The sequence below is a fragment of the Cetorhinus maximus genome, chromosome 32 (genome assembly GCF_964194155.1).
Source record: "Cetorhinus maximus chromosome 32, sCetMax3.hap1.1, whole genome shotgun sequence".
Taxonomy (NCBI): Eukaryota; Metazoa; Chordata; class Chondrichthyes; order Lamniformes; family Cetorhinidae; genus Cetorhinus; species Cetorhinus maximus.
In genome coordinates, this window is record NC_135910.1 from 7,329,274 (window position 1) to 7,356,790 (window position 27,517).

The 27,517-nt window shown below is 48.2% G+C and overlaps 1 protein-coding gene across 1 annotated transcript in view; it reads right to left on the minus strand.

Annotated features, from left to right (window-relative positions):
• Positions 1-26,904, minus strand: part of rasgrp4 (RAS guanyl releasing protein 4) — a 165,648-nt gene extending 138,744 nt beyond the window's left edge. Inside the window, exon 1 of the mRNA XM_078533095.1 lies at positions 26,727-26,904. Coding sequence (XP_078389221.1) covers positions 26,727-26,827 — 101 coding nt within the window. The 5' untranslated portion in view covers positions 26,828-26,904. The remainder of the gene's footprint in view (positions 1-26,726) is intronic.
• Between the last annotated feature and the right edge of the window lie 613 nt (positions 26,905-27,517).

Here is a 27,517-nt window from a genome sequence, read left to right on the forward strand (position 1 = left end):
CCTTCAGATCCTGGAGCCTGAGTGGAGCTGCTTTTCACGGAGATTCCCATCTCGTCTTCATGCTCCTTGTGCCTTCCTGCGATGGCAGGAATTCTTCCGGAATTTTCCAAGTGATGCCAGGAAGATTCAGCCTCCCTCTTGTGAAACAGGTCAGTAAACGGACACTGACTCTCACTCAGAGAGTTAGGTCCTCACTTTCCTCTGTTTGTTTCTTTTATTCTTTTCATGGGATGTGGGCGTCGCTGGCTGGGCCAGCATGTATTGCCCATCCCTGATTGCCCCTTGAGAAGGTGGTGGTGAGCTGCCTTTTTGAGCCGCTGCAGTCCATGTGGTGTAGGTACATCCACAGTGCTGTTAGGAAGAGAGTTCCAGGATTTTGACCCAGCGACAGTGAAGGAACGGTCGATATATTTCCAAGTCAGGATGGTGAGTGACTTGGAGGGGAGAAGTGAGTGAAGTTGTAAGGTGATGAATGGGGTGCCAATAAAGCTGTGTCCTGGATGGTGTTGAGCTTCTCGAGTGTTGTGGGAGCTGCACTCATCCAGGCAAGTGGGGAGTATTCCATCACACTCCTGACTTGCACCTTGTAGATGGTTGACAGGCTTTGGGGAGTCAGGAGGTGAGTTATTCAGCGCAGGATTCCTAGTCTCCGATCTGCTCTTGTAGCCACAGTGTTTATATGATTAGTCCAGTTCAGTTTCTGGTTAATAGTAACCCCCTAGGTTGTTGATGGTGGAGTATTCAGCGATGGTAATACCATTGAACATCAAGGGGCGATGGTTAGATTCTCTCTTGATGGGAATGACTATTGCCTGGCACTTAAGTGGCAAGTAACATTTGTGCCACACATCAGCCCAAGCCTGGATATTGTCCAGGTCTTGCTGCATTTGGACATGGACTGCTTCAGTAGCTGAGGAGTCGCGAATTGTGTTGAACATTGTGCAATCATCAGCGAACATCCCCACTTCTGACCTTATGATGGAAGGAAGGTCATTGATGAGGCAGCTGAAGATGGTTGGGCCTAGGACACTACCCTGAGGAACTTCTGCAGTGATGTCCTGGGACTGAGATGATTGACCTCCAACAACTACAACCACCTTCCTTTGTGCTAGTAATGACTCCAACCAGTGGAGAGTTTCCCCCTGATTCCCATTGACTCCAGTTTTGCTAGGGCCCCTTGATGCCACACTCAGTTAAGGCAGGGCAGTCACTCTCACCTCGCCGCTGGAATTTAGTGCTTTTGTCCATGTTTGGACTAAGGCTGAAATAAGGTCAGGAACCAAGTGGCCCTGGCAGAATGCAAACTGAGCATGGGAGAGCAGGTTAATGCTGGGTAAGTGCCGCTTAATAGCACTGCCGACGACATCTTCCCTCACTCTGCTGATGATCTGGAATAGACTGATGGGGCGGTATTTGGCAGGTTTGGGTTTGTCCTGCTTTTATTCAGCTCTCAGAATGTTGGGTGTTAGTTTTGACTCAGCAGCTCACTACAAGCAACACATCACAGCAAGATTCTTTGGTCATCTAACTTGAGGGCTCCTTTCCTCTCCAGCACTCTCTCCTTCCTCTGGGCCGAAGCCTTTATCCAAACTTACCAATACCCAAGCTCTACGTCTTCATCTATATTGTCTGGGCTCCTTCTCTGTCGAGCCCCTGGTTCGCACTGTGGACATTGCTCCTTCCCCAGTATGTCTCAAAGCTGTGGGTAAAGCAATCACTCACTCTTTGCGTCCACAGCAACTGCGGAGAAAAGAGTTTGTTCCTGTGTAACTTGTATAGTTATAGTCACAGTGTCATAGTGGTACAGAAGGGGGACACTGAGCCCATATCTGTGTAGGGCAATCCAGTCAGTCTCATGCCCCACTCTATCCCCTTATCCCTGTTTATTCCCCTAAGTTCCCATCCAATTTCCCTTTGAAATCACTGATCATCCCACTTTCACCACCCTGGTAGGTTGCAAATTGCAGGTCATTGCCACTCACTGTAGTTCTTCTTCATATCCTCCCTGTATCTCTTGCCCAAAGCCTTAAATTTGTGTCCTCTAGTCCTTGTACCATCAGCCAATGGGAACAGCTTTTCTTTGTCCACCTTATCTTAACCTGTCATAATCTTGTACACCGCTATCAGATCTCCCATCGATCTCCTCTGCTCCAAGGAGAACAACCCCAGCTTCTCCGACCTAACCTTGTGGCTAAAATCCCTCATCCCTGGAGCCATTCTGGTAAATCCCCTCTGCACCCTCTCTAAAGCCCTCACATCCTAAAGTGTGGACATAATACTCCAGTTGTGGCCTTACCAGAGCTTTATAAAGGTTCAGCAAAACTTCCCGGCTTTTGTTCTCCACGCGTCTATTTATGAAGCCCAAGATCACATATGTGTGGCTAACCATTCTCTCAATATATCTTGCCATCTTCAAACTTGAAAAAGAGCAAGTTGCCATTGGGCGAAGTGAAGGAGAAACCTGGACAGCAATGATCATACCTAGATAAGAGTTAGGATTTTATTTATAAAGCATTTTCAGATGTAGTTCTTGAGAAGAGCTTTGAGCTGTTAGTGGTTAAATAAGCCACTAGTGAGATTTACGAACCAACCATCAATCTATATTGGTTTACGGTTAAAATAAAAGAAACTCATGATTTTTATAACAAATCTCTTGAGTTTTAAAGAGTTATCTTTTTGATCCATTCACAGGACACGAGTGTCACTGGCAAGGCCAGCATGTGTTGCCCATCCTGAGTAGGCCTTGAACTGAGTGGCTCGCTAGGCCATTTCAGGGGGCGGGCAAGAGTCAACCACACGGCTGTGGGTCTGGAGTCACTTGTGGGCCAAGCTAGGTAAGGACGGCAGATTTCCCTCCCTAAAGGGCACCAGTGAACCGGATGGGTTTCTACGACAATCGATAATAGTTGTCAGGGTCACCATCACTGAGACTAGTTTTCAATTCCGGATTCATTAAGTGAGTTTAAATTCCACCAGCTGGGATTTAAACCTGTGTCCCTCAGAGCAATAGCCTGGGTTACTAGCCCAGTGACATTACCACCATCTGCCCCCATCTCAAGATTCGTGAGGCAGTGTGGCTGGCATCTCTGTGGCCACCAATGCCAGGGGGAAGGAATTTAGGGATGCGCAAGAGGTCAGAATTGAAGTGAAACTGGTTAAGTGTTCAATATATGGTCCAGGACACTTCCGTTCTTCATCAAAATAGCACCATAGCATCTTTTACACAAAGCTGAGGGGACGGAAGCAGCCTTGGCTTAACATTTTACCTGAAAGCTGCACCTCCAACTGTGCAGCACCCCCTCAGTACCGTGCTGCAGCATCAGCCTGGATTTTCTTGGCCAAGTCTTTGGCGTGAGAATTCTGCTTCTGTCTTGACCATAATTATCCCGCCAGCAACACCTTAAACAGAATCTCTAATTGTTTATTCCATTGTTGTTTGTGGGAGCTTGCTGTGCGCCAGTTGGCTGCCACACTTCCCACTCGACAATAGTGACCACACTTCAGGAGTACTTAGTTGGCTTTAAAGGGGGCAGGGAGGATTCCTGGGGCTGCAAAAGGCATAAAACAAATACAAGTCTCCCTTTAAGAACAGGTTAAGTGGATGGGTGACGGAAATTGGGATGAAAGAATTTGAGGATGGGGGTAGAGCATATTCGGCAAAAGCAAAATAGTGCGGATGCTGGAAATCTGAAATAAGAACGGAAAATGCTGGAAAAGCTCAGCGGGTCTGGCAGCATCTGTGGAGAGAGAGACAGAGTTAAGGTTTTGAGTCTGTGTGACTCTCCTTCAGAGCACGTTCGATTAGGTATATTCGTTGGAGGGTAAATACCAAGACCAGGGTGGGCCAGACGACCTGTTTCTGTGTTAGCATTTCCCTGTGTTTCTGGAGTGCTAATAGACCAGGCGAGGCCCTGCTCTGCAGTACGTCATGTCAAATTTCTTCAGACCTTGCTGTAAACATTAAATGCGACGCCACGTCCTAGCTAAGACTGCCTGCACAACAGCTGCCTGACCTGGCACTGCTGCAGCTGTAAACAGGCTGGAGAGATTTTCACAGCTGGTTCAAATCAGGGCAGCCCCAGTGTAAATGGCAGAGGGACTCACGTCCCCTGATTGATACGAGCTCAGCACAGAAGCCCCACTTCCTCATGTTCCAAAAAAAAAGTGGCTGTGAAGTCTGCTCGGGTAAAATGTTGGGAGGCTGCTCCCCCTCTGTCCCACTGATAGGCAAGTGCACACCTCAGCCAGGTAACAGACCCTCCGCCGCAAAGCAGGCTGAGCCAAAGATAAATACTAAGCACAAGCGATTAACAAATACCATCCCGATTCCGCCTCCCAGTTGCAAAGGGCGGATGTGTCAGGAAAGGGCCAACAGGCTGCGGCTCCCTTCTCACGAAGAGGGAAGTGTAGCCGCCGAGGGATGGGTCTAACAGAGGTCGTTACAATTACGAAAGGTTTTTTGGTAGCGCGGACGCAGGGAGAGTGCGTCCGCTTCCCGGGAAGAGCGGAATCAGGAACTTTCAATGTTAAGATTTTGGAAATCCAATGAGGAATTCAGAAGGTGGTGAGAATGTGGAACTTGCTGCCTCAGGGAGTGGTTGCAGCAAGTAGTATAGATGCATTTGAGGGGAGGCTGGACAAGCAGAGGATGGAGATGAGAATTGAGGGTTACGATGAGCTTTAGATGGGAGGAGGCTTGACTGGAGCATAAACAACAGCATGGACTAGTTGGGCCGAATGGCCTGTTTCTCTGCTGGAAACCCGATGTAATCCTATGAAACATGACATTGCAACAAGATGGTGCTGTAGTGGCAACGTCACTGGCCTAGAGGAGGCCCAGGCTAATGCTCCAGGGCCAGGGGTTCAAATCCCACCACAGCAGCTGGTGGAATTTAAATTCAATTAATAAATCTGGAATTGAAAACTAGTCTCAGTAATGGTGACCTGTTGTAAAAACCCACCTGGTTCACTAATGTCCTTTAGGGAGGGAAATCTGCCCTCCTTACCCGGTCTGGCCTACACGTGACTCCAGGCCCACAGCAATGCGGTTGACTCTTAAAAATGCCCTCTGAACAAGGGCAATTAGGGATGGGCAATAAATGCTGGCCTAGCCAGCGATGCCCACGTCCCATGAATGAATAAAAAAACATTTGATACCAAGTCAGAGAGGAGACATCAGGACAGATGACCAAAAGCTTGGTCAGAGAGATAGGTTTTAAGGAACATCTTAAAGGAGGAGAGAAGCATAAAGGTTTATGGAGGGAATTCCAGAGCTTTGGGCCTAGGCAGCTGAAGGCACTACTACCAATGGTGGACCAATTAAAATCAAGGATGTCCAAGCAGCCAGAATCAGAGGAGCTCTGATCTTGCAAAAAGGTTATAGGGCTTCAGGAGATGACAGAAGGGAAGGATGAGGCCATAGAGCAATTTGAAAACAAGGATGAGAATTTTAAAATTGAGACATTGCTTAATTGGGAGTCAATGTCAGCACGCACGAGGGGGTGGCGGCTAAACTGGCGCAAACTGGAAGACGGGGCAGCGTTGGAATAGTCGAGTCTGGAGGTAACAGAGGCAGGAATGAGGGTTTCAACCGCAGATGAGCTGAGACAAGGGTGATGTGCCCTTAGCGATGCCACAGATATGTGATTGGATGCTCATCGTAGAGTCAAATAAGATGCCAAGGTTGCAGACAATCTGGGTCAGGCGGGAAGGTGGAGTTGGTGGTTATGGAATGGAGATTGTTGTAGGAACCCGAAGAAAATGTCTTTAATCTTCCCAATGTTTAGTTGGAAGACATTTCTGTTCATCCAGTACTGGATGTCAGACCGCTCAAGCCTGCTCCGCCATTCAATAAGATCATGGCTGATCTCACTGTGGCCTCAACACCACAATCCAGCCTGCCTCAGATAACCTTTGACTCCCTTGTCAAAAATCTATCTCCCTCTGCCTTAAAAGTACTCAATGAACCTGCCTCTGTTGGTCTCTGGGGAAAAGAGTTCCACAGGCACATGGCCCTCAGAGAAAAAAATTCTCCTCATCTCTGTCTTAACTGGGAGACCCCTTGGGGTGGAATTTGACAGCCCATCCTGCCAAAGTCAATGGACTTTTGAACAACTCGCCGCATTTTACTGCCCCACCCCAACCGTGTAAAATTTTGCCTCTTATCTTTAAGCTGTGTCCCCTAGTTCTGGTCTCTCCCACAAGGGGAAACATTCACCTTGTCAAGTCCCCTCAGAATCGTAGATGTTTCAGTGAGATCACCTCTCATTCTTCTCAATGCCAATGGATACAGGCCCCAGCCCGTCCAACCTTTCCTCGTAAGGTAACCCCCCCACCCCGCCACCCCATCCCAGGCATCAGTCAATGGACAGGTTTAAGAAGATAGTTTCCAGTAGAGAAAAGGAGTCTGGGTTTATCTTTGCAGTCCAGGATGGTGTTCTACGTGATCAGTCAAATCTGGCAGTGAAATGGCGAAACCAGTGCCCATCAATCCATTGGAGTCCGTGTCCCATGAACTTAAGGGAGCGGAGGTGAGGGCTGTGCCAGGTGAATGGCCAAATGAGACAAGTAATGGTTTTAGTGGGGACGAGGGCATCAAAGGCAAAAGTAAGGGTGTGATTAAGCAGACCAGTAGCTCCAGGAATTCTGTGGTGAATAGAGGGCAGGAGGTTTGACATTTGGGATTTAGAAAGTGTAAGCCCAGAAGGAAGAAAAATTTCAGACCAGTATTCTTATTCCCCAGTTTTTATTGGTGTTCCATTTTAAGGTATATAAGGCCAGTTCGGACCAGAATTCCTATTTCCCAGTTTTTACTGTCTTTTCCTTCTGGGAGTGAAATAAGTGAGAGTATTTTTCAGGCACCGACACAGGAAGTAGGATTGGGAGGGGGATGGAGGCAGAGAGCAATACAAGAAAGTGACCAGAGATGACCTTTTCTGGCATCACTAAGACTGAGACGGCGGGAGTAGTGAAGCCTCGTGAGGTGGTAAGGTCAAGGGGCTTATATGAGGTTAAGGAGTTAGATGTAAGGATAGATTAAGCGAGGATATGGCATCCAGGGCAAAGCAGCCCGCTTGATTGGCATCATAGCCACAAACAATCACTCCCTCCACCACTGACGCACAGTAGCAGCAGTGTGTGTACCATCTACAAGATGCACTGAAGGAATTCACCAAGGATCTTTCGACAGCACCTTCCAAACCCACAACCACTACCATCTAGAAGGACAAGGGCAGCAGACAGATGGGAACACCAACACCTGGAAGTTCCCCTCCAAGTCACTCCCATCCTGACTTGGAAATATATCGCCGTTCCTTCACTGTCACTGGGTCAAAATCCTGGAACTCCCTCCCTAACAGCACTGTGGGTGTACCTACACCACATGGACTGCAGCGGTTCAAGGGGGCAGCTCACCACCACCTTCTCAAGGGCAACTAGGGATGGGCAATAAACGCTGGCCTAGACAGGGAAGCCCACATCCCGTGAATGAATTAAAACAAAAGGATAGGAGAGCAGGGAACTTAAGAGGAGATAGAGGTTAAAATCACCGGGGACGGGATGTGGCGAGAGGCTGAGGGAGGAAAGAAGTGGAGCTTCTTCAGTGAGAAGAAATTTATGGTATTTAGGTGGATGGGAGAGAACAATGAGGAACGAGAGAGGTGGAACAAGGTGAGATGCTCAAAGGAGGAGAAAGTGTTCAGGAGGAAAGGGGGCAGACCAAGGAGGGGTTTGTCTGCTTAAAATGGGAAAAGCATCATTTATTGGCATGTGACAGAACTGAGTCGAGCAAACTGAGTGAACCAATCAGAAGCAAAGAATTTTTAAGCCTCAATTTTCCGCAGGGTGGAATCCAATAATTTAAATTAATGATCAGAAAAATGGAAGTTTTAACTGTCAGGCTCGGTATGAAGGACTCTCATTATGTTCCACAGGTAGGCCGATGACTTTAGGTTCGACCTTAATACAACCTCTCTTGACCCCTCCATCGTCCCCGATTTGTCAGGCTGCTTATCTGACATCCGGGACTGGATGAGCAGGAACTTCCTCCAGTTAAATATCAGGAAGACCGAAGCCATTGTCTTCAGTCCTTGTTACAAACTCCGTTCCCAAGCTCCTTTTCCCTGGCAAGAGGCGGAAGTTGAGCCAGGCCATTAGCAACTTTGGTGCTGTGCTTGACCCCGAGGTGACCTCTCGATCACATATCCACAATGGTCACGACTGCCCACTTCCACTTTCGTAACTGGGAACTGACTTCAGCTCATCTGCTGCTGAAACCCTCCTCCATGCCTTTGTCACCATCTAGACTTCACTATTCCAATGATAACCTGGTCGATCGCCTACCCTCCCTCTACCCTACGTAAACCCGTGCTCATATCGTAACTCGAACCTAGTCCTGATCTCCCATCACCCTGTGCTCACTGACCTACACCGGCTCCCAGTTCAACTCAGGCCTCAATTCTGAAATCCTCACCATTGTTTTCCAATCCCTCCATGGCGCCTGCCATCCCCCAGCCTTTGAGATCTCTGCCCTCCTCCAATTCTGACCTCGGGCACATGCTCAAACTTAATCCGTTGGCGGCTATGCTTCCAGCAGCCTGGGCCCTAAGCTCCCCTGCCCCCCCACCCCCCCCCTCCAACTTCCCCCACCACCAGACCTTTCCTCCTCTGTCTCCTCCTCTTACCTCATAGGCTCATAGATGTTCACAGCATAGAAGGAGGCCATTCGGCCCATCGTGTCCACGCCGGTCAACAAAGATCTGACTACACTCATCCCATTTTCCAGCACTTGGCCCATAGCCCTGGAGTCTATGGCAACACAAGTGAATATCTAAATACTTCTTAAATGTTACAAGGGTTTCTGACTCAACCACCCTTCGAGGCAGTGAGTTCCAGACTCCCACCACCCTCTGGGTGAAAATATTTCTCAACCTCCCTCTTAGCCTTCTACCTTGTACTTTAAATCTATGTCCCCTTGTTATTGACCCTTCTACTAATGGAAAAAGTGCCTTCTTATCCACCCTATCTATGCCCTTCATAATCTTATACACCTCTATCAGGTCCCCTCTCAACCTTCGCTGCTCCAAGGAAAACAACCCCAGCCTATCCAATCTTTCCTCCTAGCTCAGACCCTCCAGCCCAGGCAGCATCCTGGTAAATCTCCTCTGCACCCTCTCCAGTGCATTCACACCCTTCCTATAATGTGGTGACCAGAACTACACGCAGTACTCCAGCTGTGGTCTAACCAGCGTTTTATACAGTTCCAGCATAACCTCCCTGCTCTTGTATTCCAAGCCTTGGCTAATGAAGGCAAGTATCCCATATGCCTTTTTAACCACCTTATCTACCTGCCCTGCTACCTTCAGGGATCTGTGGATATGAACACCAAGGTCTTCAGTACTTTCCAGGGTCTTACCATTCATAGTGTAGTCCCTTGCCTTGTTAGCCCTCCCCAAGTGCATTACTTCACACTTTTCCGGGTTGAATTCCATTTGCCACTGCTCTGCCCACCTGAGCAGTCCATTGATATCCTTCTGCAGTTTACGGCTATCCTCCTCACTATTTACCATCCTACCAATTTTCGTGTCATCCACGCGCTTCTTGATCATAACCCCTACATTTAAGTCCAAATCACTTATGTACACCACAAACAGCAAGGGCCCCAGCACTGAGCCCTGTGGAACCCCACTGGAAACAGACTCCCAGTCACAGAAACATCCCTCTACCATCACCCTCTGCTTCCTGACTCTCAGCCAATTTTGGATCCAATGTGCCACTTTGCCTTGGGTTCCATGGACTCTTACTTTCTTGACCAGTCTGCCATGAGGGACCTTATCAAAAGCCTTACTAAGGTCCATGTAGACCACATCAAATGCATTATTCTCATCAACACTCCTGGTTACTTCCTCAAAAAATTTGATCAAATTTGTCAAACATGACCTTCCCTTAACAAATCCATGCTGATTAATACGTGTCTCTCTGCAGATATATTCTGTCCCTCAGAATTCTTTCTAGTAACTTCCCCACCACCAAGATTAAACTGACCGGCCTGTAATTTCCTGGTCTATCCCTTCCTCCCTTTTTTAATAATGGGACAAAGTTAACAGCCCCCCAGTCCTCTGGCACCTCACCTGTGGACAGACAGGATTTGAAAATTACCACAAGGGCCCCTGATATCTCAATAGCCTGGGATACATCTCATCCAGGCCTGTGGATTTATCCACTTTTAGTACCTACGCTTTAGTATCACGCTAGTACCTCCTCTCTCTCTACGTTAATTTCCTCTAATATTTCACAGTCCTCCACTCTGATGCCTATATCTGCGTGGTCCTTTTCCATTGTGAATACCGACGCAAAGTATTTTTTGAGGACTGTACCCATGTCTTCCGGGTCTACACACAGATTACCTCGATGGTCCCTAATTGGCCCTAGTCTTTCCCTAGTTATTCTATTGCTCTTTATATATTTAAAAAACCCCTTTGTGTTTTCCTTTATTCTGCCCACCAATGCTTTCTCATGCACTCTCTTAGCTTTCCTAATTTCTCTTTTACGTTCCCCCTCTGCACTGTTTATGCACCTCCAGGGACTCTGCCCCATTGAGCCCTCGGTATCTGCCACAAGCTTCTCTTTTTTTTCTTAATCCTAACCTTTATGTCCCTTGACATCCAGGGTTCTCCAGACCTGGTCCCCCACCTTTACGGTCTTTACGGGAACATATTTGCCCCATTGCTCTTGCTACCCTCTCCTCGAAAGCCTCCCGCTCCTTGGCCAAGGTTTACCCTCTCCAATTAGCCCCTTGTGTGGCTCGGTGCCAAATTTGGTTTGCTTAGCCTCTCGCGAGGTGCCTGGCGACATTTTACTGGGTGAAGTCTAAATGCACGCGGCTGCTGCTGCTGTTGCTGGTGTTCCGATCTCCTTCTCTGTGCAGGGCACCGACTTCACAGAGTGTGTGACTTAGCTGCAGCCAAGCTGTTCCTGTTCGGAGAGTTGCAGCCACAGTCTGCACTGACATGACAAACAAGTTCAATCGTATTGCAGCACCCTGGCTCTGCCTGGGTTCTTGCCAAAACTGCAGAGTGGGCTGCGGGCGGAGCCCACGGAGTGTAGGAGGAGCTCATTTGTTTATTGTCAGTGTAGGGTGCAACCACAGAACTTGTCTTATGATTAAAAGCCTGAGGTAAGCCTTTGGCTGAGCAGATATTCGTGTTTTCTCTGAACATTTTTTCCCCTTGACACCTCTTCATCTACTATTGCTGTGGGTGATCGTTATTTCCTTTGTGCTCCTCCCTGCTAAATCGCACCTCTTCACAGACTCTAAACGCGCTGGATGAGCAGTGATTAGCGCCGATACAAGTGCCGTTAAAATGAGACACAGGCTGCTTTCCAGTGTGCGGCCAATTTGGCCACAGTCGGAACTCCATGGAAGCCCTTCAGCATTCCTCATCTATCACAGGGAGAGCTCACCCACCCCAGAATCCCTGACTCATTCCAGAGCCTCTGGCCCACTCCAGAATCCCTCACCCGCTCCAGAACATCTGGCCCACCCCAGAACATCTGGCCCGCTCCAGAACCACTGACCCTCCCCAGAATGCCCGGCCCACTCCAGAATCCCACACCCCTGAGGAAAATCGTGTGCACATGTATGCCTCTGTGATGCCTCCAAAGTCGAACAACCCATCAGCACTCAGGCTGTATGTCTGCATGGGAGAAGAGTTAATCAGTGGAGTTCATGGAGGCCAGGTACCCATCATTCTCACTCCAGCACGAAGCTGGGAGACAGGCAAAGCAATAATGTCAGCAAACTCACCAGCCAGCTTGCGCACAGTAAGATCCCGCAACCAGCCAATGAGATGTAACGCCAGTGTTTTTAAGGGTGCTGGTTGAGGAAGGAACGTTGGCCAGGACACAGGGGAACTCGTCTTCAGAACAGTGCCCTGGGATCTTTGCAATCGCTTAAATTGGCAGGTAAGTTCTCAGTTTAACATGCCATTCGAGGGATGGGGCATGCGAAAATGCAACGCCCCCTCAGGACGGCATCAAATGGCCATCTCGCTCACACGCCTTCCAGAAGGGCTTAAGCCCATGGCATTCTGAGTAAGAACATGGAGAGACAATATAAAATAAAGGGTACAACTCCAAAGAGGGTGCAGGGGCAGAGGTGCATAAGTCATTGAAAGTGGCAGGACAGGTTGCAAGTCTGGTAATAAGGCACACAGCATCCTAGGCTTTATTAATAGAGACATAGAGGTACAAGAGCAGGAAGGTTATGTTGAACTTGTATAGGACACTAGTTAGACCTTCAGGTGGAGTAGTGTGTCCAGTTCTGGGCACCACATTTTAGGAAGGATATGAAGCCGTTGGAGAGGGTGCAGAAAAGATTCACGAGAATGGTTCCAGGGATGAGGAACTTCAGCTGTTAAGATAGGTCGAAGGAGATGGGACTGTTTTCCCTGGAGAAAAGGAGGCTGAGAGGACATTTGATAGAGGCGTTCAAAAATCATAAGGGATCTGGGCAGAGTAGATCGGGAGAAGTCATTCCCATTGGTCAAAAGGATTGAGAACGAGGGGGCACAGATTTAAAGTAATTGGCAAAAGAAGCAGAGCTGACACGAGGAGGTACTTTCTCACGCAGCCAGGGGGTTAGGGTCTGGAATGCCCTGCCTGAGAGTGTGCTGGAGGCAAGTTCAACTGAAGCATTCAGAATGGAATTAGACTGTTATCTGAGGTGGAAGAATGTGCAGGGTTACGGGGAGAAAGCGGGAGACCGGCACTCAGTGACTTGCTCATTCGGAGAGCCCATGCAGACACGATGGGCCGAATGGCCCCCCGTTCTGTGGTGTAACAATTCTGTGACTCTGTAAGTCTTTTGGATGAGACATTTAACTAATCCCCCTTCTGGGTTTCAGACGCAAGTGAGAGATCTCATGACACGATTCGAAGTAAAGCAACGGGTTCATGGGCCAATACTTATCCCTCAGCCAGTAACATTAGAACAGGTCATTTTCACATTGCTATTTGTGGGATCCTCCTGTGTACAAACTGACAGCCACCTTTCCCTCCATCACGACAGTGACTGCACATCAAAAGCACTACAATGGCTGCAGGGAATTTCAGGGGTGCCCCAAGGTCACGCAAGACGCTATCTAAATGCAAGTCTCTCTTTCTATCTTAGCAACTGAAGCAGGCTGACATTTAAATTCATACTGAAACTCCGAGTCCTGTTATCACATAAAATCGTTTGTTCACCACACGGATAAGACTGAAAAAGCTGAACTGCTCTCACCAGGGCTGTTATTTTAGTTATAGATATCTTCACTGCAGGAGAGGGGGTGGGGGGGGGGAGATCAGGTTGTGTGCAGGCAGAGAGCCCCCAAGCTCTGCTCCCTCACCCCTGTCACCACATTCACCTTGCCCTCCAGTATCTCGCACTCGTGGCTGGCTCCCAGGCTTGAGCACTCAAGGGGTATTTAACCAAGAGGTGCAGCTAGCAATTGGGAGTTAGGTCTCAGTTAGTAATATGCTTCCCTCTGAGTCAGGAAAGTTGTGGGTTCAAGGCCCACTCAAGCCACCTGAGCACAAAATCGCGGCTGACACTCCAGTGTGGTACTGTGGGAGGCCTGCACTGCTGAAGGCATCACCTTTTGGTTCTCAGGTGAACGTGAAAGACTTTTTCAACGCACAACAATGGAGATCTCCCTGGTGCATTGACCAATTTTTAATCCCTCAACCCGCATCACTAAAAATCAGATTGCCCGGTCGTCATCTGAGGCTGCGTTTGCTGCCAGCATGCTCAGTTGTATGTACGGCCGCCATCTTCATAGGGGGTCAATATGCAGCGGGGCACATGAGTGGTCATTACTGGCCCTGCAATTGCAAATATTACAGCAGCGGCAGCATCAAGTTAACACCCTTAACAATTCCCTCCCATGCACAGCTCACCCCAAACCTGACAGGCAGGGAAGAAAGGGCAAATGGAATGCACTCCTTCCGCCCATCCTCACACCGCATCCCCCCAGCTAAAATGACACATCATGCTGATGTCTTTTTAGGAATTCATTAAAAGATGAAATAGCGAAATAAATGGCTGGGGAGGGAGAGAGAGAGAGAGAGCAAGAGAGAGAGAGAGCGAGAGAGCGAGCGAGCGAGAGAGAGAGAGATCGAGAGAGCGAACGAGAGTGAGAGAGAGAAAGAGAGAGCGAGCGAGTGAGAGAGAGAGAGAGGAAGCAGGAGGGGCAGAGACAGGGAAATGGCTATGCCCTGCGTGCCCGGGCGCCATGGGGCTCAGGAAGCGTGGAAAGTTTGAAGTATGCCGCAAAGAAGCCGTCACCGATTACGGGGGGTGCATTTGTGTCTCCTGCAAATTACATCATTGGATTCTGCGCATGGTATCGGCAGCCATCTTGCGTTGGCAGGAGATACAGTGCTTATCTTATTGCTGTGTGGGGGGGACTTGGCCGTGTGCAAATTGGCTGCCGTGTTTCCTCTATTCAAAAGGATTTCACCGGCTGTAATGGACTTTGAGACGTCCAGTGATCATGAAAAGCGCTATCAAACGCAAGTCTTTTTTCCTTTTTGATTTGTCCGGGTCCTCACCAGACAGTGCATTCTCGCACTGAGCCACCGTGAGCCCTATCCTTTCTGGCATTGCTCAAGGGGTAAAAAATAATCGGATGGACAACTGATCCCAAGCAGAATCTAAAGCTCAGCATTAAACCCAGGTCCTAATTAGCCTGGCATTGAGGAACTGTGACTCAAATATTGTCGTTTGCCAAGTGTGCAGCAGCTCAGAGGCAAAATAATAATTGAAAACAAAAATCTATTCCTCTGTATTAGCAAATATTTCTGTGGTAAACTGCCCAGCTCATTGCCAGAAAGCAGGCCTCTTGCAGTGATGTCATCCTACCCAGAACGCACAGGGGGTTATGAGCCGCAATGTCACTTCTGCAATGGGTTTCCGTCAAAAATTCCAGTGAACGTTTTGGCCATTAAAAGGTGAGACGTGCCAGTGCCGGCAAAGGGCCCATTTGTACTTTAAGCAGTCAGTGCTGATATCGGGCACTGCTCGGTTATACACCATCAGAACATAAGAAATAGGAGCAGGAGCAGACCATACAATCCCTCGAGCCTGCTCCCCCATTCAGGATGATCATGGCCGATCTTCTCCCTCAACTTCACTTTCCCGCCGCTCCCCATATCCCTTGATTCCCTGAGAGATCAAACTTCTATCCATCTCAGTCTCGAATATATTCAACGACAGAACATCTGCAACCCTCTGGGGGTGGGGGGGGGGGTAGAGAATTCCAAAGATTCACAGCCCTTTGAGTAAAGAAGTTTCTCCTCATCTCAGTCCTAAATGTTTACCACTGCCCCTTACCCTGAGACAGTGCTCGGTTTCTAGATTCCCCCGACCGGTGGAAACAGTCTCAGTGTCTACCCCGTGAAGCCCCTTCAGAATCTTGAATGTCTCAATGCGATTACCTCTCTCATTCTTCTACACTGCAGAGTATAGGCCCAATTTACTCAGCCTCTCACCATGGGACAACCCTCGAGCCAATCGAGTGAATCTTCACCGTTACCGCCTCCCATGCAAGTATATCCTTCCTGTGATACGGAGACCAAAATTGCAGATAGTGCTCCAGGCGTGGTCTCCCCAACGCCCTGTACAATTGTAGCAAGACTTTGGCCGGGATTTTCCAGCCCTGCCGGAGTTTGCAGCCCCCATGGTGGGTCCCATCACAGCAGGGCCTGAAAATTCAGGCCTTTGCTATTCTTGGAGTCCAATCGGCATACCGCACGCCTTAGGTGTCTGCTCTGCCGCAGTAACATGCACCCACCCCAATCTGAGGAGAATCTCCCCCTGCTGCACCATTACCCTGGTTACCATATTTACACGTGTATAAGACGGGCCATTTATTCCCCTGTGTAGGTTGGGGATGAGACTTATATGAGGGTCATGTCTTTCATTAAAGGGGGGAATGCAACTTATATCAGGGTCCAATGCTCTCTCAGGGGAGGGGGGTGCACCTTATATGAGAGTCTAATGCTCCCTCAGGGGAGGGGGTGCATCTTATATGAGGGTCCAATGCTCTCTCAGGGGAGCGGGTTGCACCTTATGAGGGTCTAATGCTCCCTCAGGGGAGGGGGTGCATCTTATATGAGGGTCCAATGCTCTCTCAGGGGAGGGGGATGCACCTTATATGAGGGTCTAATGCTCCCTCAGGGGAGGGGGTGCATCTTATATGAGGGTCCAATGCTCTCTCAGGGGAGGGGGATGCACCTTATATGAGGGTCTAATGCTCCCTCAGGGGAGGGGGTGCATCTTATATGAGGGTCCAATACTCTCTCAGGGGAGGGGGATGCACCTTATATGAGGGTCTAATGCTCCCTCAGGGGAGGGGGTGCATCTTATATGAGGGTCCAATGCTCTCTCAGGGGAGGGGGATGCACCTTATATGAGGGTCTAGTGCTCCCTCAGGGGAGGGGGTGCATCTTATATGAGGGTCCAATACTCTCTCAGGGGAGGGGGATGCACCTTATATGAGGGTCTAATGCTCCCTCAGGGGAGGGGGTGCATCTTATATGAGGGTCTAATGCTCTCTCAGGGGAGGGGGATGCATCTTATATGAGGGTCTAATGCTCCCTCAGGGGAGGGGGTGCATCTTATATGAGGGTCTAATGCTCCCTCAGGGGAGGGGGTGCATCTTATATGAGGGTCCAATGCTCTCTCAGGGGAGGGGGATGCACCTTATATGAGGGTCTAATGCTCCCTCAGGGGCGGAGGTGCATCTTATATGAGGGTCCAATGCTCTCTCAGGGGAGGGGGATGCACCTTATATGAGAGTCTAATGCTCCCTCAGGGGAGGGGATGCGTCTTATTATGAGAATTCAATCCTTTCACCAGTTCCTTGTCCAGCTAGGAATGCCTTCAAAGTCGGCTAATCCCGCACCAGCCGTGCTGCCTCTTCCGGATTCCAACTTGAGATCCAGGTTCCTGCTATTGAGGCGAAATTGGAGCCCAGCTCAGCGACATGAATTTAGGGATCGGGGGAGTTCAAACCAGCGGGAGGGGAAAGGTGGGAGAGAGTGCGCACACGGCTCAGCGCTGCAGGAGTGAAGGACAGGAATGAGCTGCTCTGGCTGAGAAGGAGCAGAGAGTAAATGAATTCCCAGATGTTTTTTTTGTAATGCCGGCCTTCAGCTTATACAAGGCTCATGGACGCTGGGGTTGGGTGGAGGTGGGGGTCAACTTACACATGGCCAACTAATTTTTTTTTTAAGTGATTATTTCACATAATTTTGCAATTATACTTGGGATGTGGATGACACTGTCAAGGTCACCATGACTGTCCAACCCTGGCTGTCCTGAGGTGATGGAATGTGTTGTTTGGACACCCGAGTGGCTTATCCGGCGACATCAGAATCCACGTGGGCGCCAGGGTAGGTAGGAACGACAAGCTGCCTTTCCTGAAGCAGCGAGCCACTTGGGATTTTTCCACATTTTCATGGTCACCTCTTCTGGTTACGTCTTTTTAGTTTGCCTTCCTTGCCTCATCACCGAAGAATTAAACCACGGGGATTTTGGGGATTGCCAGCAGAGAGCAGGCCAATGTCTGCCAAGTTCTCCTTCTGCCATCCTGGTAGTCACATGATCCAAAAATGATAGAGGGGCTGGCATCTCAGGAGCCCTCTATCAGCAGCAAGCACTCTAGGTCAGGGGGGCCATGTCATCTAGAGTAAAGGTCCTTCCCCGCCCCAAAAGTGTACCTCAGCCCTGGTCTTGGCAAAGCATCGCCCCTTTACCGCGTGGGTGCCTCATGGGTCCATTTTCCAAGCCAGTCACCTTGTGGTCCCTCAATGCAACGTTGCCAATTAAGGGCCATTTCGTGCTATGATCCATACACCACTTGGGAGGGACAGGACTATGATTGTCCAATCTCCCAGCTGATGTTGAATCCTTGCAGCCAGCAGAGGACATTCCTCCCTTTGGTTCTGGCGAGATTTGAAAGCACCCGAGCTGGAAGTCTCACCTGCTGAGCTAACCAACTTTTCTCCTAAATCCAATTTTTGCACCCGGGGAAACTTCAAAAGTCTCAGCCTCAGGCTCAGTGGGTAACACACTGACCTCTGGGCCAGGAGGTCAAAGGGCTCAAATCCCACTCCAGAGACTTGAGCACAAGATCCCAGCTAACACTCCCCAGCGCAGTACTGAGGGAGTGCCGTACTGTCAGAGGTGCTGAATTTTGGATGAGATGTTAAATGGAGGCCCCATCTGCCCTTTTAGGTGGATGTATAAGGTCCACATTGTTAATAGTATGTCGATTATATTAAGATATACAGGGTGAAGAGCATTGTTTAATTAAGTACTTTGAGCATGTATAAACAGGGGATAGCTGGGACACTGGGTGTTTGGGGAGAGCTGTGAGACTGAACAAGTCAATAAACTCTCTCAGTAAAGAATAGCTCTGTGCCTTGGTTTTGACTTCACCAGCCAGTTTGTATTCTATTAACACCCATGGCACTATTCAAAGAGCAGGGAGTGCTCCTCAGAGTCCTGACCAGTATTTATCCCTCAACCAGCATCATTGAAACAGATTATCTGATCGTTATCGCATTTTTGTTTGTGGAAGCTTGCTATGCACAAATTAGGTCTGCATTTCCTGCAATACAACAGCAACTCCTTTGGCTTACAGGTACTATATAAACACTAGTTCTTTCTCTCACATTGTTGACGTTCATATATATCTGATGAGAAAGATTTAAGATAGGATTTTCAGGAGACCAGTTGTAAAATGTGCCCCTTGAGAACAATGCTTACAATGTAACCAGTTAAGATGCTCTTTAGTCATTTCAACAGGACTGTGGCAGTACAGGATCTCCAACACTGAACATAGAAGTGAAAGTGAGTGTGTGATTCACGCAGTGTTTTCTGAAGTTGGTGCTAACTTCTGGGCAATTCAGCTTCAGGAAGCCTCTGTATGCTGTATAAACCTTATCCGGATTCCAGCACCAACAGGACCACCTGCATTTATATAGCACCTTGAACTGAGTATGATCTCTCAAGGAGCACGATCAGACACAAAATTTGACACCAAGTCACACAGATATTTGTAATTGGTGACCAAAGTCTTAGAATGAGAGAGACGTAGAGAGATTTAGGGAGGGAATTCCAGAAATTAGGGCCTGGACAGTTAACCAATGGAGGGGAGAAGGAAACTTTGGATGCAATACCGGCCAAAATTGGAGTGATGCAAGAGTTGTCATAGCGCTATAGGGCTAAAGCAGGCTAGAGAGATATTTCGAATCACATTCAGTGATGTTGCAACAATTAAGTGTCTCTACCGTATGCACTAAAGTCAGACAACCAGAAAAAAAGTTACTGCTACTTTTGTTTCCCAAGTAGCCTCACTACATTTTCCCAATGGAATAAGACACTAAGAATCCACCAGCAGGATTTACAGGTGCAGGACCTGGTACGTCGCCTTGTTCCCTGAAGTTCGAAATAATCACACTTATAAGACTCCAAATGCTGGAGCTTCACCAAGTGTATCTCTTACAGCTCCCCATGTGGCTGGAGGACTGATTGATGCATTGCTGCTCCGCACCTGACTGCAATGCAGCAGTTGATGTGGCACCCTGGATTCACGTAACAATTAGTTCGTAGCTCTTAACGAACATTATAACGAAATAACATCGTTCTTCCTTTAAATAAAATATATATATATATATCACGCACAAATATATAGACACAAATATGTATATAATATATAAACACACGTGTGTATGATGCATATATTATACACATATACGCACACATATATTACACACAGATATTGAAAACATATATTATCTAAACCAAAAAAGATTAACAATTGACTCTCACAAAGTGAACATCTTTTGAGTCTGTTATAACTTGTTTTCTTTTCTCAAAACATTATTCTTGGTATCGCTTATGTGGTGGGATTTCATGCCTCTATCTTTAGCAAGTTTGTTGAAGTATTGACCTCCTCCTATCTGTACATCAGTGAGTTATTGTCTTACTTCCCCCTGGTCACCTGGAGGGGGTATCTTGCTTGGGTAGAGTTTTCTTATATTTTCTTCCATTCAACAGCTCTGCAGGTGATTTCATGTCAACCTGGAGAGGTGTAGAGCGGAGTGGCGATAAGGCAAGGTTTGGGTCTTCGTTTGTCTCTTGGCATTTTGTGCGGTTCTCTTGACCGTCTGGACATGTCTTTCTATAAACCCATGTCCCCTTGGGTAATGTCACGTTAAAGTGACGACATTGAACCCACCCTGTTCAACAAATTCCTCAAATTCCCTCAAGGTGAATGGAGTTCCGCTGTCACATGTTATTCTTTCAGGGATCTCTTACTCAGCAAACAGAACTCGTACTGCTGAGATGATTGTTGTAACTCTCAAATCTTTCGTTTTTTGGATAAAAGAGAACATCGAGTAGTAGCCTGTGACTACGAGATACTATTCTTAGTCGTTTTGGACCCTGGTCCTTAGTTTGGTTGTTCTGATGGATCCGCTTGTGTTGGGATGACCAAGTTGGTACCATAGACAGAGCAGGTCAGCAGACAGTTCTTATGTAGAACACATTCCATTTATTTACAAAGGAACTCAACAGTTACACTTTTGTACTTACAGCTCAAACCCTGTCGCTACTCTGCTATTGGATACTAAAATCATTATAACATTCTTCTTAAAGGTATACTACACATCAGATTAGCACAGTTGTGTGTGAATAAATCAGCTCCCACAGTGTGCCATGGTCAATAGCCATCATCTTTTCCTTGAGTTGTGTATTTTTGTACTTCTACATACATTGCACGTAGACACATTCTTTTGATGCTTTTGTAGATGCCTATCTAGTACCCAGCTGATCTGGCTCTGAGCTTACACTTCTCCATCCCCATGTGGCCTTCATGTATCTTCTGGAGAAATTCTTTCTGTATCGTTTTGGTTAGGATTATTCTGGATCCAGCTAGCAGAACACCATCTTCCAGTGAGATGCCACCTCTGATAGACCAGTGCTGTCGTATTGCTGGCTGTGTCTTATCAGGCCATCTCTGGATCGCTTACTGAGAGACAGTCTGTAACTCTCCGTCTTTGCTGGTCTCTTCTCTAATTTGACTCAGTTCTGGTGGTGTTACGTTCACTAAGTGATGGATCTTTATAGCTAAATCTCTTATCTCATGTTTCCCCTGTGGTGACAATTGAGAGGGCATCTGCCAGCACCATTTCTCTCCCTGGCCTGTATTTCAGAGTGAAATCGTAACTCTGAAGCCTCAAGGGTAACCTTCACATTCTTGCTGGAGCTCTACACAGATTCTTCTTGTAGATCTGCTCCAGCGGACGATGATCACTCTCCATGATGAACTTTCTCCCATACAGATATGTATGAAATTTCTCACATCCCAGGCAGGACTGTCAAAAGTTCTCTTTCCACATTGGCATATCTGGTCTCGGCTGAGGTTAGAACTTTGGATGTGAATGCTATTGGTTTCCCCCCTTGTACCAGTCCTTCTGTGGGAGCACCCACTTGCAGAGTGACAGACTTTCCTCCTTGCATACTACCTTTTTGAGTTTGTTGAAGCTCTTCTCGCGACTCTGACCACTGGTACTCGATATCTGCTCTCGTAGGTTTGCTGTGTGTTCTGACATGAGGTATGAAAGAATAATGGGCAGGATCAAACCAAAGAAACTTCTCAATTCTCTTGTCCCTTGGAGCTTCTATCTGAGAGACGTGTGGATGGTAGTTGTGTTCTTTTCCACCTATACCACAGATCTGGTTACTATCTGCTAGGCCGACTGCTCCTTTACTTCCTTGGGATGTCCCATCTACTTTCTGCAGGAACACATTCTGTCTCACTTTAAGGTGAAAGGGTAGCCGCAGGAATTTGTAGAGTCCAAAGGGTGTGTTGAACGTTGTCAACAGTGAAGATTCCTCATCAAGCTTCTCGCTCCAGGAGCCTTTTCTAGCATCAAGCCGGCTGGAAACATTCACCCCAGGAGGAGTAGCTGGTGCGATCTCTTCCAGTGTTGGATTGGGGTAGTGATCCCTCTTTATTGTTTGATTAAGATCTTTGGGACCCAGGCAAATTTTAGCCATCCATTTGGCTTCTCGCTCCCAGCGATGGAATTTATCCAATCTGAATGCTCGGTGACTCTGACAATCACTTTCTTTCCTTTCCTCTCTTGGAACCCTCTTTCAAACTTTCCTTTCAGTTCTTTCGATACTTTATGTGGGGGATGAATCACTGGTTTCTTTGTTGGATCAATAGTGATGTGATACTAACAATCTTCAAAGCAGCCGGCCATCGCATCAGGACGCTCTGGATACATCCCTACCAGATCTTTCTTACTCCTGATTGGAGGAGGCTTTTCGATAGGTGCACAACCCTCAGCCCTCGGTGACACCCCCTTCATCTCATGGTTTTTACTGAGATCAGCTGCAGCTCTTCCCAACTGCTTAACCCCAGGATAGCAGATCCATCTGTTTCCGTGATGTAGAACATACAGTTAGCATCTTTTCCTTTGTGTGTCCCTCTGATGTGGGTTGTTGGATCTCAGTTCCCCCGTATGCTGTTAGCCTGATGTTGCTCGGTTCAGAACACCTTCCCCGGGGGGAACCATTTTCCTTCCAAAATTAGAGGGAGCATCTTCTGGGTGTAGTCTGAGCGGGATGATGTTTCTCTGTGCTCTGGTATCAAACTACAGCTTCAGATTTATGGTTGCGGGATTATTTCTCGCCCTCTTCCTGATCTGAATGGCTGTGTGAATTTCTTTCCTCTCTAGGGACAATGACATCCAGCCATTTCATGCAGGTCTATTGTGCCCTCAACCTCATCATCATCTTCCAGGTATGGATGTTTTGGTTCCTTGTCCTTTTCATTCACCCTGTTGCTGGGTCTCGGATATCTCATTTACCCTCTCCTCTCTCTGTTCTGCACAGCTTTTCCCAGTGATTGGACTTTCCACAAACTCTGCAGTTTCATCCATATGCGGGACTTTTCATCCTGTCTGTGAACTCATGTGGTCACCCACAGCTCTTGCACATCTTTTCCTCTGTCTGGTGTGCATTCCTTTGTCGCTGTTTCGCTGCATCAACCCTTCTGCCTTCCTCTCAACTTAACTAAAAGCTAAACATTTGGGTAAGCAGCTTCTTCTTCTGTCTACCCCCGGCTTCACGTGCTTTGGCAGGGTTCTACAGCCTGCAATATTGTGAGCTTGTCCTTTCCAATCAAACCTTTTTGTACGTCAGTGTGTGCAGAGCTCCAAATGAGCTGATCTAACAGCCTTTCACCTCGGCCTTCAATTTACATTTCTGGCCGCATTTTGCAATCTGGTTAAGAAATTGTCGACAGGCTCACCTTGTTCATGCCTCAGGTTTTGAAATTTATATCAGTGGATCCGATGATTTAACTTTGGTTGAAGATGTGTGGTGTGTTTTTTTAAAAATTGTCTGGGATTTTACTGTCGTCCTCACTCATCTCCCAGCTATTAAACAATATAACCCTTTCTCTCCTGTTGGATGTAATTGACCCTTTTGTCCTCACTAGTGCCTTTTAGAAAACTACTGAATGTCAGTCTGCACTTCTGTTTAAACTTCTCAAATGCCTCTACTCCATCATATTATTGCTACGTGTACATACGAGACAACTATTAACTCAATCTAGAGATCATTGCTGGGTTACTCATTGTTCTAGATAATAGAATAATACTGCAAATGGTGCAGCATTAAACTGGGCTTGCTTTATGCTGTATCTGGGGTTAGCTCTGTGTTAGCTGTGGCTCAGTTGGTAACACTCCAGGACTGGAGAAAAAATAAAATCAAGACTAACACTCTAGTGCAGTACTGAGAGAGTGCTGCACTGTCAGGGGTACCAATTCTTGGTTAAACCAATGCCCTGTCTGCTCTCTCAAGTGGGCATAAAATGTCCCATGGCATCATTTTGAACTGGGACAGCAGGAAAGTTCTCCCCAGTGCCCTGGCCAATAATTCTCCCTCAAGCAACATCACTAAATCAGGTGAGCGGGTCATTATCAGACTGCTATTTGCTGTGTGTAAATGGGCCGCTGCATTTTCTACATTAGCACAGTGACCACATTTCAAAAAGCACTTCACTGGCTGTAAAATGCTTCGAGACATCCGGTCGTCACGAAAGGTGCTATATAAATGCAAGTCTTTATTCTCTTCAGTGTAGCTTTGACTTGGGGAAACTTGAGGGATTGGGCCACATAGACTGGCCAAGCCTTGGCTTCGGTTTCCTCCCTACTGGCCTTGGCCAAGGCAGCAGTTGGACATTACTTTTGGGTTAGAGAATGAAGTTGAATGAATAAGATCAACCAGGCTTCTTGCTCCCTTCCACTGCTGAGTGACCCTTAATGGACAGTAACCTCTGCTAGACTATGACTGCAGTTGCCCAGTGATCCCAGCTCTAGTCAGCGTTGCGAGCTGGTGAGTGACCCAAGCTGGACAATGAGGGACAGTTACCAGTTTCTGCCACTCACCCCCTTGGCACCAAACTCACCAAGTGTCACTTGACCAAGCTACTGGCTATGCTCAGTAAACCAAAACCTCACACATGTCAGAGCCTTCGGCAGAGAATCAGAAAATACATTTTGCACTTCCTTCTAACTTTAGTTCCAGGGTAATTTATTTATTTTTTTGTATGTCCCTACTATGTGTAAATAAGTGCCATGGATGATATTTGCCCTCCGTCCTGATCTAATTCTGGCCTCTTGCACAGCTCCGATATCGTTCACCCCACCATTGGTGGATGTGCCGTCAGCTGTGTTGGCCCTAACCTCCGAAATTCCCGCCCTAAATCTCCCCGTCTCTCCCTCGCTCCCCTTCTATGAGGCGCTCCTTAAAACCTACCTCACCTCTCCTGGGGCGGAATTTTATACCGTGGCGAGATTTTGCGGTCCCGCCAAATTCAACGGCTTTTGATAGGCTCGTCGCCTCTTATGGCCCCACCCCCCCACCACGACGCGGACGTGAAATTACACCCCTCGTGTGGGTCCGCATCAAACTTTGTCTGACATTTGCTCCTTGGGACATTCGCTGAGTTAAACCCTCTGGAGAACTGGAAGTTGTCGTGGGCTGTTAAATGGAATGCTCCCCCCTCTGTTACTTCTGACATTGACGGGGGGGGGGTTGATGGAAGAGTGTACCGTACACCAAAATGTGTATTGCTATTAATTCCCTACAACTTCCCAAAAACACTCAATTAGGCACAGGTACTGAACAGTCGCTTAAATGTTGCAGAATAGCTCGAGACACTGCGAGGCGCTTTACAAAGGAGATGGTGGAGAACTAAGAGTAAGGAGTGAAAGGTTGGCCGGTTAGGTGGTTAGGGTCATGGGGTAGTGGTTAAGGGGTTAACAGGTTAAGGGTTATGAGTGGGGGCCAAAAGACTCTATTGGAGGGGAAACGGCAGGTTTCATGGGCAAGTTTTGAAGTTGTTGAGATGTCCCCAGGAGTGCTTTAGGAAGGGATTAACACAGTGTGGGGCAGTTTGTTCAATATTTAAGAATTAACATGCACCATCCTGACTTGGAAATATATCGGCCGTTCCTTCACTGTCGCTGGGTCAAAATCCTGGAACTCCCTTCCTAACAGCACTGTGGGTGTACCTACACCACAGGGACTGCAGCGGTTCAGGAAGGCAGCTCACCCACCACCTCCTCGAGGGCAATTAGGGATGGGCAATAAATGCTGGCCCAGCCAGCGACGCCCACACCCTGTGAAAAATAAAAACATATAGCACTGGGTAGGGACGGGGAGGAGAGCAGGATGGTTAGGGTGGAAAGGGGGAAGGGTTGGGGATAGGAATGGGGATACAAGGTCCCAGTGAATTGTCAAAGCGTAGCACCTAGTGGCCAGTGCAGACACAGCCAAACACTTGTTGTCATGTCCCTTGTAAACAGCCACTTCGCCCAACAAACTCAATACAGCCAAGTGTCAACTTTCCACTACCTGACATTCACTTTTTAAAAATTTATTCATGGGATGTGGGTGTCGCTGGCTGGGCCAGTATCTATTGCCCATCCCTAATTACTCTTGAGAAGGTGGTGGTGAGCTGCCTTCTTGAGCCGCTGCAGTCTACCTGGTGTAGGTACACCCACAGTGCTGTTAGGAAGGGAGTTCCAGGACTGTGGCCGATCCTGAACACTTGCTTTTCAAAATAATCTTTGATTCACCTACAAGGATTAGGTTCAGCCTCTCTGATGCTCTCTCAGTACCCCCTGTGTTGAAATCTCACCTGACCTCACAAACACAGACAGACAGGCACACACACACAGGGAGACACAAACACACACACAGGCAACCAGAGAGACACACACACAGAAGCAGCCAGACAGACAGACAGACACACACACACACACACACAAGCAGCCAGACAGAAACATACACAGAAGCAGCCAGACAGACACACACACAGAAGCAGCCAGACAGACACACACACACACACAAGCAGCCAGACAGACACACACAGAGACACACAGGTAGCCAGACAGATACACACAGAGACACACAGGCAGCTAGACAGGCACACACACACACACACACAGACAGTCATAAAGCTGTAGAGTGACTGCTCTAACTGAATTCCCTTCACAGGCAGCAATGCACAGAGGCTGAAATTTGCACCTACAACAACTTGCAACATGTGGAAGTCAGGAACCCGAGTAAAAAACATGCATCTCTCTCTCTCTCTCACCTCTTGCTGTCTCTGCGATTCATCTTCGCTTCTTTATTCCTGAAAATGGGTAGAAAATACTCGAAAGTTGTCTCCAGTGCCCTCGCCTCCTCCTGTTTCATGTGTCCATGTTCAATTTCACTGGCTGCTCCTGACTGGGGTCCCAGGTCCTTTGACAAGACACGAACTGTCACTTCACTTCTCTAATTTGCCTCTGACGTAATTCTCTCTCCCTCCCTCCCTCTCTCTCTCTCTCCCTCCCTCTCTCTCTCTCTCTCCCTTCCTCTCCCTCCCTCTCTCTCTCTCTCTCTCCCTCCCTCTCTCTCTCTCTCCCTCTCCCTCCCTCCCTCTCTCTCTCTCTCCCTCTCTCTCCCTCCCTCCCTCCCTCTCTCTCTCTCTCTCTCCCTCCCTCTTTCACTCTCGATTCAGGAACTCAGCGCGAAGCAGGAACTTGTTGCAATACAAGTGGCCGGAGCGATGTTCGGCCAAACAGGTGTTTGTGGCGATTCCCATCCTGGGAAACCCAGCTCCCCCGCTGTGAGCAGGCAGAGAGGGTCTCTGTTATTCACCCCCCCACCCAGAGAGAGGGGAGGGGGGGTTCCGAGTGCCCTGTCCAGCCCGGTCCTGTACAGGGCGGCGGGGGGACTGAGGCTGTTTAGAGACCGAGACCCGCTCACCGGCTGCGGGACAGTTACTGGAGAGAGAGAGAGTTAAAGGCGGAAGAGAGGGGAAGAGGGAGTGAAAGAGACGGAGGGGGGAAGGGGAGGGGGGGGAGTGAGGGGGGGGGAGAAGAGGGGAGGGGGGGAGAAGAG